This window comes from Panthera tigris, chromosome C1, assembly GCF_018350195.1.
Source record: "Panthera tigris isolate Pti1 chromosome C1, P.tigris_Pti1_mat1.1, whole genome shotgun sequence".
Taxonomy (NCBI): Eukaryota; Metazoa; Chordata; class Mammalia; order Carnivora; family Felidae; genus Panthera; species Panthera tigris.
Window position 1 is genome coordinate 141,934,666 of NC_056667.1, and position 12,579 is coordinate 141,947,244.

A 12,579-nucleotide genomic window follows, 5' to 3' on the forward strand; every position below is an offset into this window, starting at 1 on the left:
TACTAATTTGGATGTTGCCTTTTCCTCCTAAAGACCAGACTAAATGAATAAACAGCCCCAATAATAGCATTTCTCACAAAATGCTAATTCCATGCAACATTAATTCCATGCAATGTGCTAGACAAAGCAAAATAAACATGTAACAGGGAGGTAAAGAAGGCTGGGGAGGTGGGGGAGCAGAAGATGGTAAAATAAAACCAAGAAACACTGAGAAAAATGGTTTCAGAAGGCTTCTGCAAGACTTCTCAACATCTTTAGAATACTGTGCCCTTGAATGTCAAAGGCAGAAGAGGGGTACAGTTCATTTTTTCCACACTTACAGTCTTTTTAGAGGTCTGCAAATATTCTCCATACTTACAAACACTACTCTAGCTAAGGGTTTTGAATAGGTAAGTTCATATTTAACTGAAATACTATCTAAAGAAAATAGTATCATTAGTAAATCCATCAAAATCTAACCACATACACACAGCCGAGAAGTTATATAAACACATTAGTTCTAGCTCAATCTATTTTTTTAAAAAAATTACTTGCCTGGATAACGTAAATGCATATAGAAAGTTACTGAGATTCAACAATCATGAGCAAATAACTTAAAAAAAAAAAAAAAAAGGCTTTCTGTCACTTACTAACATTCAATTCAATGGCATGGATTCTCTAAATACCCAAAAGTAAAGGTAATTCAAAACCAATAGGAACAAATCAATTGGTCAAATCAGCCAGAAAAACCTAAGACACCCAACACTATGGATTTCTCTGGAAGGCCTATATTCCAAATCATTTTCCCTTAGGGTATGGAAAAATTAACTTCTTAAAAAAACGATCAATAAAATCATACTGATAGAAATATATATGCTTATAATTTAAAATAAAAGGAAATAAATATTTTTGCTTTATTCACCAAACAAAAATTATTTACTTCATTTTATCTTCCATTTTTATCAAATGAAAAAGCAACTGTAGAGAGGCATACACTAAGAAGTGGTAACAATGTAAAGTCACAAGTAACCACTGAAAATAGTCACATGTAACAACTACTGTCTTCAAGGCCTATAATGTAGGAAAGAGTATGTTTTTGTTTCATTCATTCAACAAGTATTTTACTGAGCACCCATGCTGTGCCAAGAACTGTGCTCAGCACCTGTGGACTTCTTAAAAAGTAGAAAACACAGGTCCTGCCCTCTAAGAGCTTAAAGTCTATTACTTGCTGGAAAGACAGAGCAATTAAACCATTAAACAAAACAAATCAAAACTAAATCCCCAAATAACCAAAATAGTAAGAGTTGTGGGCAGATTTCATAGGATTTTATTTTAATATTTTGAAGGGGAGGTGTATGCTGGACAAAGTTATTGCTGAGGATCTTTGAGAGAAAGCAGAACTTGAAATGGTAGAACTTAGGTAAGAGAAGTTCATGGTGGTAGTGAGCTGTGGGCAGGAGGGCATGAACACCATGAGCTCAGTCATGAACTGATTCAATCACCCAAGATATAAAAAGACCAGCCTGGTTTCAAATTAGGGAGTGTGAAGACATGCAGCTCAGAATCATGCACTGAACTGTACTATGGGAGAGTCTTGAAAGTTAAATTGTGAAATTTAGACATTATACAGGTACAGAAAAACACTGGAGGTTCTTGGGCAAGGAGACAACACGCTGAAATCTAAAAGAATTTGAGGGGGCAGCTTAAAGCAAAAACAAACAAAAAACAAAACAAAAAAGCAACAACAAAAACAAAAAAATCCTAAAAGTTAAGAGCATCTTGGGCATGAGAGTGTAACTGCTTGGGTCCAGATGGCAGCAGGAATGGACTCAAGATCTGTTAAAGCCTGTCTTACTCAATTTAAGGACAAGAAAATCAAACTCATTTGTAAAAAGCAATGATTCATTTATCAATTTATTGAATAGAGCCCAAAAAGTAATGAATAATTAGAATTAGGGAGGCACTACTAAAAGTATTGTTACTTCCACATCAACCCATAATATCTCATACATATCACCTACTCTTCTTATCAAATGATCTGAATTGAACCATAGGTTGTTAGAGCTGAAAAAGTTTAGTCTTTTACTCTACTTTTCTCATTAAAAGAAAAATAAAAAATTAAAAAAAGAAAAAAAGAGCCAGCTTGAAGGACTTTCAGTGAAGGCAAAATCACCTATGATAAAGGAAGGACTTGCATGTCCTTTGTGTACAAAGAACAACAAAAATTAGATGTGAAAACATTTTAAAAGCAAAACATTACTTACTATATAAGTAGAAGATGGCCTCACATATAATCACATCTTAAGGCAAATCTCTACTGCAAATTTTTGAGTACTGCCAGCAAGCAGGGAAATTATTTATAATGGTTTTTTTAACCAGTGATAAACCATTATTTAATTTCCATATTATTTAAAGGTTACACAACTTTCAAGGTCCCTTCCAGCTGTTAAGATTCTATAATCCTGTAAAAGCAGAAGAACAACCTTCCCACATGAAGTTAACATACAGTAAGAGGCAAATTTAACCTATACAACAGATAACTGATACAAACTTGAAAGAAATGCACTTTTTAGTACTAATAGATTCAGCCTGAATTCTAAAAGGGGCACTGTACGTTATCTCCTGAATAAAAACAAATAAAAAAACTCTTTAAGAAAACCATAATACTCCTTTAACCTGTAACTTGATGCATCAAAAAAATTACGACTTCTGGCTCCGTAGGTGGGTATTCTGTCCAGTCAGCATACTATTTTACAAACAAGTTTTAAAATTTCACGTCATGTTCACTAACATTCCAAAGACCAGAATCATTTAGCAAGTAAGACTGGCACCAATTTTCATCTTCAGCTGGTCCCAGAATGAGGTATTAATGTGAACTAGGCAATATACATGAAGGTTCCATAACCTTCAGTCCCAAAGTCTAAATCTGTAAATTGACTTTTTAAAATTGAATGGCAGAACCCTACCAACTTTGTGTCACCACACTGAACTACATAGGCACCCTACTGTTTCTCATTATCTTCTGACCATTAATATCTCTAAGTGGGAAGACAGAAGAGATGATATGCAGAAAAAAGATCAATTTTGCTAATTAGCAACTTTTATCTTTAAGGTAGTTGCTTACAGGGCTTTAAATTAGATTTCTAGATTACTTGAGAATTTAAATTATCCATGCCCTCCTAGTCTGTTACCAAAGCTCAAATAAGAATTAGTTTTACTAATTTGGGTCCCATATAAGTTAGATATTAAGAAGAAAAAAAGAAACAATCTAATTTTAAGGAAAAACAATGGAGTTTCTTTTGGGACCCTCAGAGCTGGACTCTTAAGTCATCCATTCATTCATGATCCTAACAAGAGCCAAATAGCAAGTAACCTTACTAGGAAGATGGTCACTGATACAGCTAAAGAGAAAGGGCCATAAAGCAAACTGTGACCAGCTTATGTCAATGAGATACACAAAAGTACTTAAAAAAATAAATAAAATCTGCATTTTACTAGAAATGACTAGCTGGTGTCTTGGTCTGGTAGTGCAATAGCACCATTACAGCAAGGGTAAGCAGGTCAATCCCTTGCAAAACTTACCTTGACTGGCCCAATGGAAACAGAAGGCCCCAGAAAAGAGAGAAGCATCTGGCAGTAGCAAATTGTTTTATTTTATCTTTCTGTGGAAAGAAACTAATTTTAAATAAGAACCAGAGCATTTAAAGAATAAATATTTTTTAAAGCTCATTATCTAGTTAGAGCAGCTCTACTAAGAAAACCAGAAGAGCTCCTTGCTGCTTAGAGATGGAGAGAAACAGAAGAGGAATCAGAATTGTTTCTCCATCACCTAAGGGAGTTTTAAATCTTGTGTTATTCTAGAATCACAGAATAAATGGTTCTTTTATTAAAAAAACAAACAAACAAAAATCCTCCCAGCAGAATTTTGGGGGCCTGGTGTCTTTGAGTAAAAATTTTTATACAAACTTAAGGGCTATATTCCAAATAAAGAAGAAAGCCACTTGACATTAAGCCCTTCTACTCCTAAGGTTAAGTTAAAAAGAGAAAGACACAGAGCAAACTCCTTTCTCCACTATAATTTCACCAATAAATTAAAATATCAAGGCTCAAGTGATTATCAGCATAAACAGTATTAATTAGCAGAAAGACCATACCTAATTGGCTTTCCAAAATATTTTATCAACCTAAATTTTTGATGATTTATAGATACTAAAATGGAAAGAACTCAACCAACAAAGAATATATGTATCACAGAACCTGACAGGGGGCATAAAATTATTCATGGTAACTGAACCTGTTACCTTTCTTGGATGCTTCTCTAGGAACTCAGTTCTACTGAATTCACTGAGTCAGCATTAAAACCTTTTGATCCAAATCACTCCCACAAAATATCCGTTTACAATTTATACTGGAAATGAAAGGGACAGCTCAAAAGCAGGAGTGCAGAAGCAATAAGCATTTAAAACAAAACAAAACAAAACAGTGTAAGTGGAAAATGAACCACCTATTTGGCACTGTCCTAATGAAGAATTAAATTAGAGTAGAACCTTCCTATTCTATTCCCAACACGGGCGCGCGCACGCACACACACACACAGAAGAGAATGCTATTTCAGGAATCAACTTTATTCTAAGCCAAGACCTAAACAATTGTGTTTTTTTAGACTCTATGCATTTACGTGGTCCACGGACATAAATTATGTTGACCTATAATATTCACTACTCAAGCATTAACTTCAATTGACATAATAGGAAAAAGGAAGTTATTAAATTAAAAAGACTACATATACAGCTACTTAATAAAAGAACTGAATTTTGTTGTTGGTAGAAAATAAATCTTTTATACAGAAGGCTTCTCCTTACATTCAAAATTTGATTAGTGTCATCACTCAACATTTGACTTATTTGACATTATTTTGGCATAAGCTAATCCTTAAACAGCTGCAAGTATTCACCCGGATTTTGAAATCTTGACACAATGATACCACAGGCAAAAATAAACAAATAAATACAAAATAAAACAAAAACATTCTTACTTGTCCCATTGGCGGCCCTCCCATAGGGGGCATCATTTGCGGCATCATTCCATGAGGTACAGGAGGCATATTGGCTCTCTGACCCATAGGGTGCATTCCCATTGGGGCATAATGCATGCCAGGGTGCCCCATCTGAAAAATAGGGAAAATTTAAAAATTAGCAAGTAACAATAAATGCTTCTCAAAAATCTGATTTCAACAAATTGGTTATGTGCAGCGGCATATTAGGCCAATGTGTAATTCAATTACTGGATTAACTTACACTTTCTTCAACAAACAAAATGCACTATACATACCGGTACTTATAAAGAACTTGAAACTAAACAAATTACAGAACAAAATGGAAAGAATTAAAATAAATACCGGACAGCTAAAGCATAGGTTTTCTCTTTTCTTTCTCTTTTTTTCTTTTTTTTTTTAAAAGCACACTGCTTACTAGCTGGCTTGCTAAACTCAGGGAACACGCATGTGAAAGCCAATTTAAAAACTGTTATGGGTGAAAAACCACAACTTTGTTCTAGTTCACAGATAGAAGATAGCTAACTTATGTCAGAACACTAATTATCCTTAAATTTATTTTTAAGTTGATCTTAAATTTTGAAGTGAGAATCTACCAAATTAACTAAGGTAAGAGATGGTCTTACCAAAAAAGAACACATTACGTGTACCCATGGGCACTTAACTCCTAACATATAAACATATTATTTCCTAACACAATCTTTAACACAAGTAGAATTACTTCTGCCAAAAAAAAATTTTTTTTCCAAAGACTAAGGTCTGTCATTCACAGACCCTAAAGACAACCAACCAATACATCCATTTTAATTCGCTTTTAAAAGACAACTATTTCTTTACCTGTGTGCCCATTGTTCCGGGTCTTAAAAACAGGTAGTTATCCCCTGCCAATTTTCCCAGCTGTACCCCCTGCAGACACCACTACTATTGGTGAAAGCAGATTTTACCAGCCGCTTTTAAAATCTACAACATCAAGTCTCCGCCTCCCCCTTCCTGCTACCGCCGGCCTACCTCTCCAAGAGGCTCACCGCGCCCAAGGCCCAGCACCTCCACCGCGCATCTGTCTAGGCCAAGCCCAATGGGAACTTCCAGGGACCCACATCCTTCCCTTTGTGCATCCCCGCTCTCCAATTCTCTTCCTCGTTACATATCCCACCATCTCGAGCTCTTCCTCCGTCCGCTCTTATCTTCTTCTCCTTCTGGAAAAAGCTTCCTGCCTCTCTGACTCCGTTTTTCATTGTGCCGCTTTCCCCCTGCTCCACCGATCCCTTACCGAGGGCCGTCTCCTCAGGAAGCCGTCAGCAGAGACCCAAGAGCTGGAGCAGAGGCTTGAGCCGGACAATCTCCGCTCCCCGTCCCCGGGACCCCGCGAAGGAGGATGGTTCTCCATTTCACTCACCATGAGGCCTCCACGCTCAGCTCCCGTCCCCGGCCTCATCGTCGGGCTCAGACTGCTCCGCCGGCGGCCACTGCCGCTACACATACCAACAAGAAGCGATCTGAGTGGCTGGCGCCCGCTGGGGCCAAAGGTTAAAGGCTGCCCTGCACTACGGGGCGGGATCAGCGGGGCCAATAAGCTGACAGGCTTCCCCGCTGTCCAATCAGAGTGCGCTGTCGACACGCAGCTCTTCGGCGATTCGCCCCCAGCCTCAGCCTCACTTGGCGTCGCCTGCATGGAGGGGGGGGAGGGGGACGGAGGAAGTTTCTGCGCCTCCTCCGGGAAAACTCCACCAACTTTCCCCGGGGAAGAGAAGACAACCTTGTCCCAGCTTCCCGAGCTTAGACCGCCTCACCCCGTAGGGGGTGGGGCAGTGGGGCCTGCCACCTTCACCCACTCCGCCCGAGTTACGTACGCCCCACAAACCTGAGGCTGCCCGCGGTGGGGTGGGGTGGGGTGGGGGTGGGGTAAGCAGCTTCTAGCGTTAGCGGTGGCCGGGGCCGGACGCGCGCGGGGGCGCGCGCGGTGCTCGAGGCGGAGGGGAGGGGGCGGGAAGAGGAGAGGAGGGGGGGGCTCCTTAGAAGAGGGTTAAAACTCCGTACGCACCAGCAGCTGAGCCCACTCCGGGGTGGAGGGGGCGGGAGGGAGGCGTGTCGAGCAGCGTGGAGGGAAGTTGTGATAGGGGCGGGGAGAACAATGCAAAAGAAAAAGAGGGAAGGGCAGTCAGGACGAGGGGAGAGCGTTTGGGCGGTGAGCTACCGTTAAAGAGGGAAGCCAGAGAAGAGTAGGTGCTTACGGCGGAAGAAGGGAGAAAGCAAATCGGTTCGGAAATGTGAATCAGAAAGGTATGGGAGGGCGCTAGGACCGAGCGTCGAGAAGATGCAGCTTTGGGGGCTGCCGGGGCGCGCGGTTGCCTAGAGGTGACGCGACGGTGGCGGAGGTCTCTGGCCGGGACGAAGCACTGCAGGGAGAGGAGACTCGGCTACCCTCAGCCTCGGGTCGCCTCTCCCTGTGCGCTTCCCCGCTTCCCTTCCTTCCTACTAGCCGGGGATCGTGCTCTGGCCCCGGGGCACCCACCCTTTCCTTAGGCTCCACAGCACCTTCTCCGCCCCGTTGCGCACTCCCGGACACCCCTGCGCATCAGTGCCAGGTGGTGGAGGCTGTGGGGGGGCCTGGCCTCTGATTGGCTGCTGCGAGCGCGGGGCGGGGCGGGTGGTGGTCTCTCGACGTCCGCTGGTCCCGTCGTCTTTCCCGCCATGTCGTTTGTAGAGAGCGGGCGGCGCTCCGCTCCTCTGCGCCGAAGACTCGGCACCCCTGTTCCGTTTGCCCGGCCGGCTTTTACCGCCTTCACTCAGGGGGACAGTTGGGGTGAAGGTGAAGGGGACGAGGAGGACGGATGCGACCAAGTGGCCCGCGACCTGCGGGCGGAGTTTTCAGCCGGGGCGTCGTCGGAGCCTAGAAAGGGCTCGCTACTCCAGCGGGACAGGGACGGGTCGCCGGTTCTGCCCGATAAACGCAATGGCATTTTCTCAACGGTTGCGGGCGGACGAGCCCAGGCCCGGCGGTGGCCTGTCCAGATCCTCTCAATTCTCTGTTCGCTGCTGTTCGCCATCCTCCTCGCCTTCCTCCTCGCCATCGCCTACTTGATCGTAAAAGGTACTGAAGCTCGGCCTTGAAAGTCTCTCCAGAGTGAAGTTGAGCCTGTCTGTGGCTCTTGCCTTCCATCTCTCTCCTCCCCATCAGAGGCCAGCAGTCGGGTAGCGGCTTTCACCCAGAGTCCTCATTGGCACCTTTCTTTGCTCTTCCTCTGTTTTTTTTCTTAAGGGTGGAGGACCTTGGTCCAAGCTTAGGAGACCCGTTATAAGGAGGGGCCTTGATTAAATGGGTACTCTGGAATAAACAGTGGAGTCAGTGAACACTTGGGGTGAAATGTTGGCAAAAGTAAGCAGTATGTAGGACAGTAATCCTCAAAAGACGGTAAGAAGTGTGCGACTAAAATAGGCTAAATATGTTCAAAGACTTGGTTTAATCGACAAATGGTTCAAGGTGTGCTAAACACTGATTCTTTTGTACGCTCACCGAATTCCTGAAAGACCAGGATTTCCGTCCCACAGCCTAACGTTCTACCTTTGTAGATAATTAGCTCTCTTGATTTTGTGTTAGGTCTTCAATCGAGTGTAAAGTTCTTATAGGAGCTAGATAATTTATTATTTTTCTGGTTATTAGTTTTATTTTCCTTTGTCTGAAGTTTAAATACAGGGCTGATCGTAATAGAAAGATGTGCCATGAAAGGTTTTTCAAAATTTATACAGTTGTATTATATGGCTGGAATATTTTATATTACAGTGGAAAGAATCAGACCAAAGTTTAAATCTCAGTTCTCACTGTGTGTGACTTTGGCCAAGGTATAGACACAGAAAAGTTAGTTAAAACAAAAACACTTGAGTTCTCTGAGAACTTTAGTTCTGAGAAGCACCCAACACGGTGTCACTCAAGTATTAGTTTTACTTCACTCAACAGAACTGTATCGGCTTAACTCCAGTTGTAATTTTTGGTCATTGCTTCCAAGCCCTTATTGGGCTGCAGGTGGCATCTAACAACGTATGCTTGATTTTCATACACAAGACAGACGGGCAAGTTAACACGAACCTCTGTACAATGGTATTGGGTGTAAACTGTCAACGTTAAATATGTGGTTGCCAGTGTTTCATTCCTCTTTCACTCCTCCTCTCTTTTTTTCACTGTAACTCGGAGAGTTTTGTACGTTATTTCTCTTATGCTGTGAGAGCTTCCCTTTATGTTATAAAGTCGCAAAACCTGCTAAGTCGAGTCCATTGTGGAAGACATTGAGTTGTGCTTATTTTTGAGAGTGGAAGAAAGGAACCTGATATGCGTGTAATTTGTGTTACATAGAATATTTTCAGGGGCATCTGGCTGGCTCATTTGAAAGAGCATGACCTCGAGGTTGTGAGTTCAAGCCCCACATTGGGTGTAGAGATTACTTAAATACGTAAACTTTAAAAAAAAAATATTTTCACAGTAACACTAAAGTTGACTCAAATACCTTATTTGCTGACTGAAGGTAACGTAGCTAGTAAATGAAATCAGAACTTAGGCCCAGTTGATTATGACTCCAGAGCATTTTCCACAACTCCACAATATCTTTCCAGCCTTTGAGCTATTGTTCAAGTTGTAAAATCATCTTTTTTATGCAAGCCCCTTTTTTTGTATTTTACAGAGTTACATGCTGAAAATTTGAAGACTGAAGACGTAGACACTGGGCTACTAGGTATAGACTTAACTGTCACTTAATTTGCTTTTGACTTCATTTTTATTTTTTCAGATCGTGTTTATACAAAATTTTAGATAAAATGCTTGATGTATTCCCTTGTGTGGTTCAGTGTTAATTTTTTATTTGCGTTTGTGTGTGGCAGATTTTGTTAGATTTTCTTTTTATGTATGTTTGGTGTGTGTATACACTACCCACACTAGGAATACAATTTGAACATAACTGTATGTGATGAAGATCCAGAGACTATTTAACATTTTCTAATTTCCTTCTGGAAGAGTCTTCCTATATACCTCTTCCCAGGAATTAAAAACAAACTTATAAACTAAGCAAAAATGACACCATAAGCAGACCTCAGGAGAAAGTTAAATTCAAATCTCCATTATAAGCAACTTGTTTTTTAAAAAAACGTAGAAAGCATTGGGCATATGTGTACAGGTTAGTGATGACGAAGAGACTTGAGTTTCTGTGTAATGTCTGTAGAATCCTATAGGATACAGATTACTAATGAAAATTTTGAGGGTTATTTATCTTGTATTTATTTCTTTATGCCAAAACGATTTTGAAATGTTCAGAACTTTAACTTTTTAGTGTATTTTTTTCCTGTTTGCTGTAATTTATTTGATCACTCTGAATTGCACCAAAAAAGTGGTTGAGATCCTATCCTGCATGTTACCTCCCTCCCAGTTTTAGCTAAACTAATGTGTCTTCAAGACTAATGCCCTCACAAGGATACAAAATAGAGTCTGCCTGATTTTGCAGAAGGGGAAACCTTTATCTTCAAATTATAGAAACAAATTAGTTGCTAGATGTCCCATGAAAACTTGTCTATGGTCTTTTCAACTTCTTGCATGAGAAGATGTACTTTCTGATGACTCATTTTATCAATGTATGTTGTTACACTGTTTCATGTCTAAAAACAGCCAAGATTGTAAGGATTTTTGTAGCATTTATTGACCTATCAACTCAATACATAGAATCTCAGTTGTTTAAATTCTCAGTTTAAAAATTGACAAGATTTCATGGGGTAACTGGGTGACTCAGTCAGTTAAGCGTCCGACTTCAGTTCAGGGCATGATCTTACAGTTCATGAGTTCGAGCCCCGCTTTGGGCACTGTGCTGAGTGCTCAGAGCCTGGAGCCTGCTTCGGATTCTGTGTCTTTCTCTCTGCCCCTTCCCCCCACTTGTGCTCGGTCTCTCAAAATAAATGAAAAAAAAAATTTTAAGTTGACAAGATTTCATTCACATTTATGAAAAGCATAGGTGGCACTTGTCATCTGAAGGAATGGCTTGTTCAGTATCAAAAGGATATAATAGGGCTTTGTCATTGCCCTACTTTTCCACTTCCAGTTAGTTTGGTATTGCTTTTAGATGTGCCTGATAGATATATAATAATTGTGACAGCATATATGAAGATCATTAAGTCTTTACTAATGCCATGAATACACTTTGGAGATTCAGGAACAATCTCAGGAATGAGGGGAGAAACTGCTGTATCTTTTTTTTTTTTTTTTAATGTTTGTTTATTTTTGAGAGAGAGAGAGAGACCGGCACAAGCGGAGGAGGGGCAGAGAGAGAAGGAGACACAGAATCTGAAGCAGGCTCCAGGCTGTGTCAGCACAGAGCCTAAAGCGGGGCTTGAACTCAGGAAACGTGAGATCATTACCACAGTGGAAGTCAGACGTTTAACCCACTGAGCCACCAGGCGCTCCTGCAAATTTTTTTTTTATTTCAATTTAGGCCTAGTCTGAGATTGGCATAGATTGGCATAGATCTGCTCATTAAGAGCAGATTTAGCAGCAGTTCTCCTGTTAGTATGTGTAATAATCACCTAGACTTTGTTTTAAAAAGTGCCTCTAGATTTTGTTTCAGCTCCAGGTGGAGGCTGAGAATCTTCATTTTTAACAGGTGATTTTGCTGTACCAACCATTAGAGAAATACTTTTGCAGGGCGAGAATCTCACTTTTTTAAATTGTGGTTTTTTGTTTTTGTTTTTTTTTTAAAGATTGTATTTTTAAGTAATCTCTATACTCGATATGGGCCCAGATTTACCACCCTAAGGTCAAGAGTCGCATGCTCTACCAGCTGAACCAGCCAGGTGCCTCTAAAAGTATACTTAAGAGCGGTTAAAAGGGTTAAAAGTCCTTGCAAGTTGTCTAGTGACAGTAATAAATAATACATATGCGCACAGGCCTCTTAAGAAACCTGACTTTGAATGATCTAAGACACTGCCATTCTCTTGCCATCTTTGTCTGAAAGAAATCTTCATGGGAAACCCCGTTTATAATTTAAATATAAAAAGGTTCATGATGAGCATGATGTCTGGGCATTTGGGGGGTTAATTTATCCTAATAGCTAGTAGGATTAGGGAGGGTATCATTGTTTGTCTTTATTGGTGAGGTATTCCAGCCAGGGAGGTATGATTGCCAATATCACCTGGTTTTAGAACTCATCTCCCTGATCTTCCCTAGGTGGCATTCGAAGGGCTTTCCTTTTGTATAATTGTCCTCTACACCATCTCCTACTATAAGCCTGTTTTTCAGGGAGATTAATAAAACTTAAGTTTACTTAGTTAAATCACATTCTAGTCCTTCCTCCTGAAGGTTATTCTCAGGCCAAATTGATTGCACTAATATACAACATATGAGTTGTTTCATTTTTGTACATTGGCTTTTGTATCTCACATTTTCCAAGTTTTATCACTCTTCACACACTTAGTTCTATTTCCAATTTTTGCATTTTTTTTCATAGTCTTACTGTAAGGTGTGATAAAAGGACCTTTTATTTGAGGCAAATCTGAAGTAAGTACATAAGTAAAACAGA

General features: G+C 40.6%; 2 protein-coding genes across 11 annotated transcripts in view; one reads left to right on the forward strand and one right to left on the reverse strand.

Annotated features, from left to right (window-relative positions):
* Positions 1-7,153, reverse strand: part of PRPF40A (pre-mRNA processing factor 40 homolog A) — a 52,948-nt gene extending 45,795 nt beyond the window's left edge. For 4 of the 7 annotated variants that reach the window (XM_042994454.1, XM_007078503.3, XM_007078502.3 and 1 more), the window contains exons 1-2: positions 6,429-6,928; positions 5,015-5,146 (exon numbers count right to left, since the gene is read on the reverse strand). In XM_042994454.1, the coding sequence (XP_042850388.1) occupies positions 5,015-5,146; positions 6,429-6,704 (408 nt within the window). In that variant the 5' untranslated portion in view covers positions 6,705-6,928. Of the gene's footprint in view, positions 1-3,561; positions 3,642-5,014; positions 5,147-6,428; positions 6,929-7,073 lie in introns of those variants that run through there. The other 3 variants (XM_042994455.1, XM_015535907.2, XM_015535908.2) reach the window with 3 other exon arrangements.
* The window catches only part of ARL6IP6 (ADP ribosylation factor like GTPase 6 interacting protein 6), a 40,824-nt gene continuing 35,389 nt past the window's right edge, over positions 7,145-12,579 (forward strand). Inside the window, exons 1-2 of one of the 4 annotated variants that reach the window (XM_007099414.3) lie at positions 7,150-8,123; positions 9,706-9,756. In XM_007099414.3, the coding sequence (XP_007099476.2) occupies positions 7,724-8,123; positions 9,706-9,756 (451 nt within the window). In that variant the 5' untranslated portion in view covers positions 7,150-7,723. Of the gene's footprint in view, positions 8,124-9,705; positions 9,757-12,579 lie in introns of all 4 variants that reach the window. The other 3 variants (XM_042994458.1, XM_042994456.1, XM_042994457.1) reach the window with 3 other exon arrangements.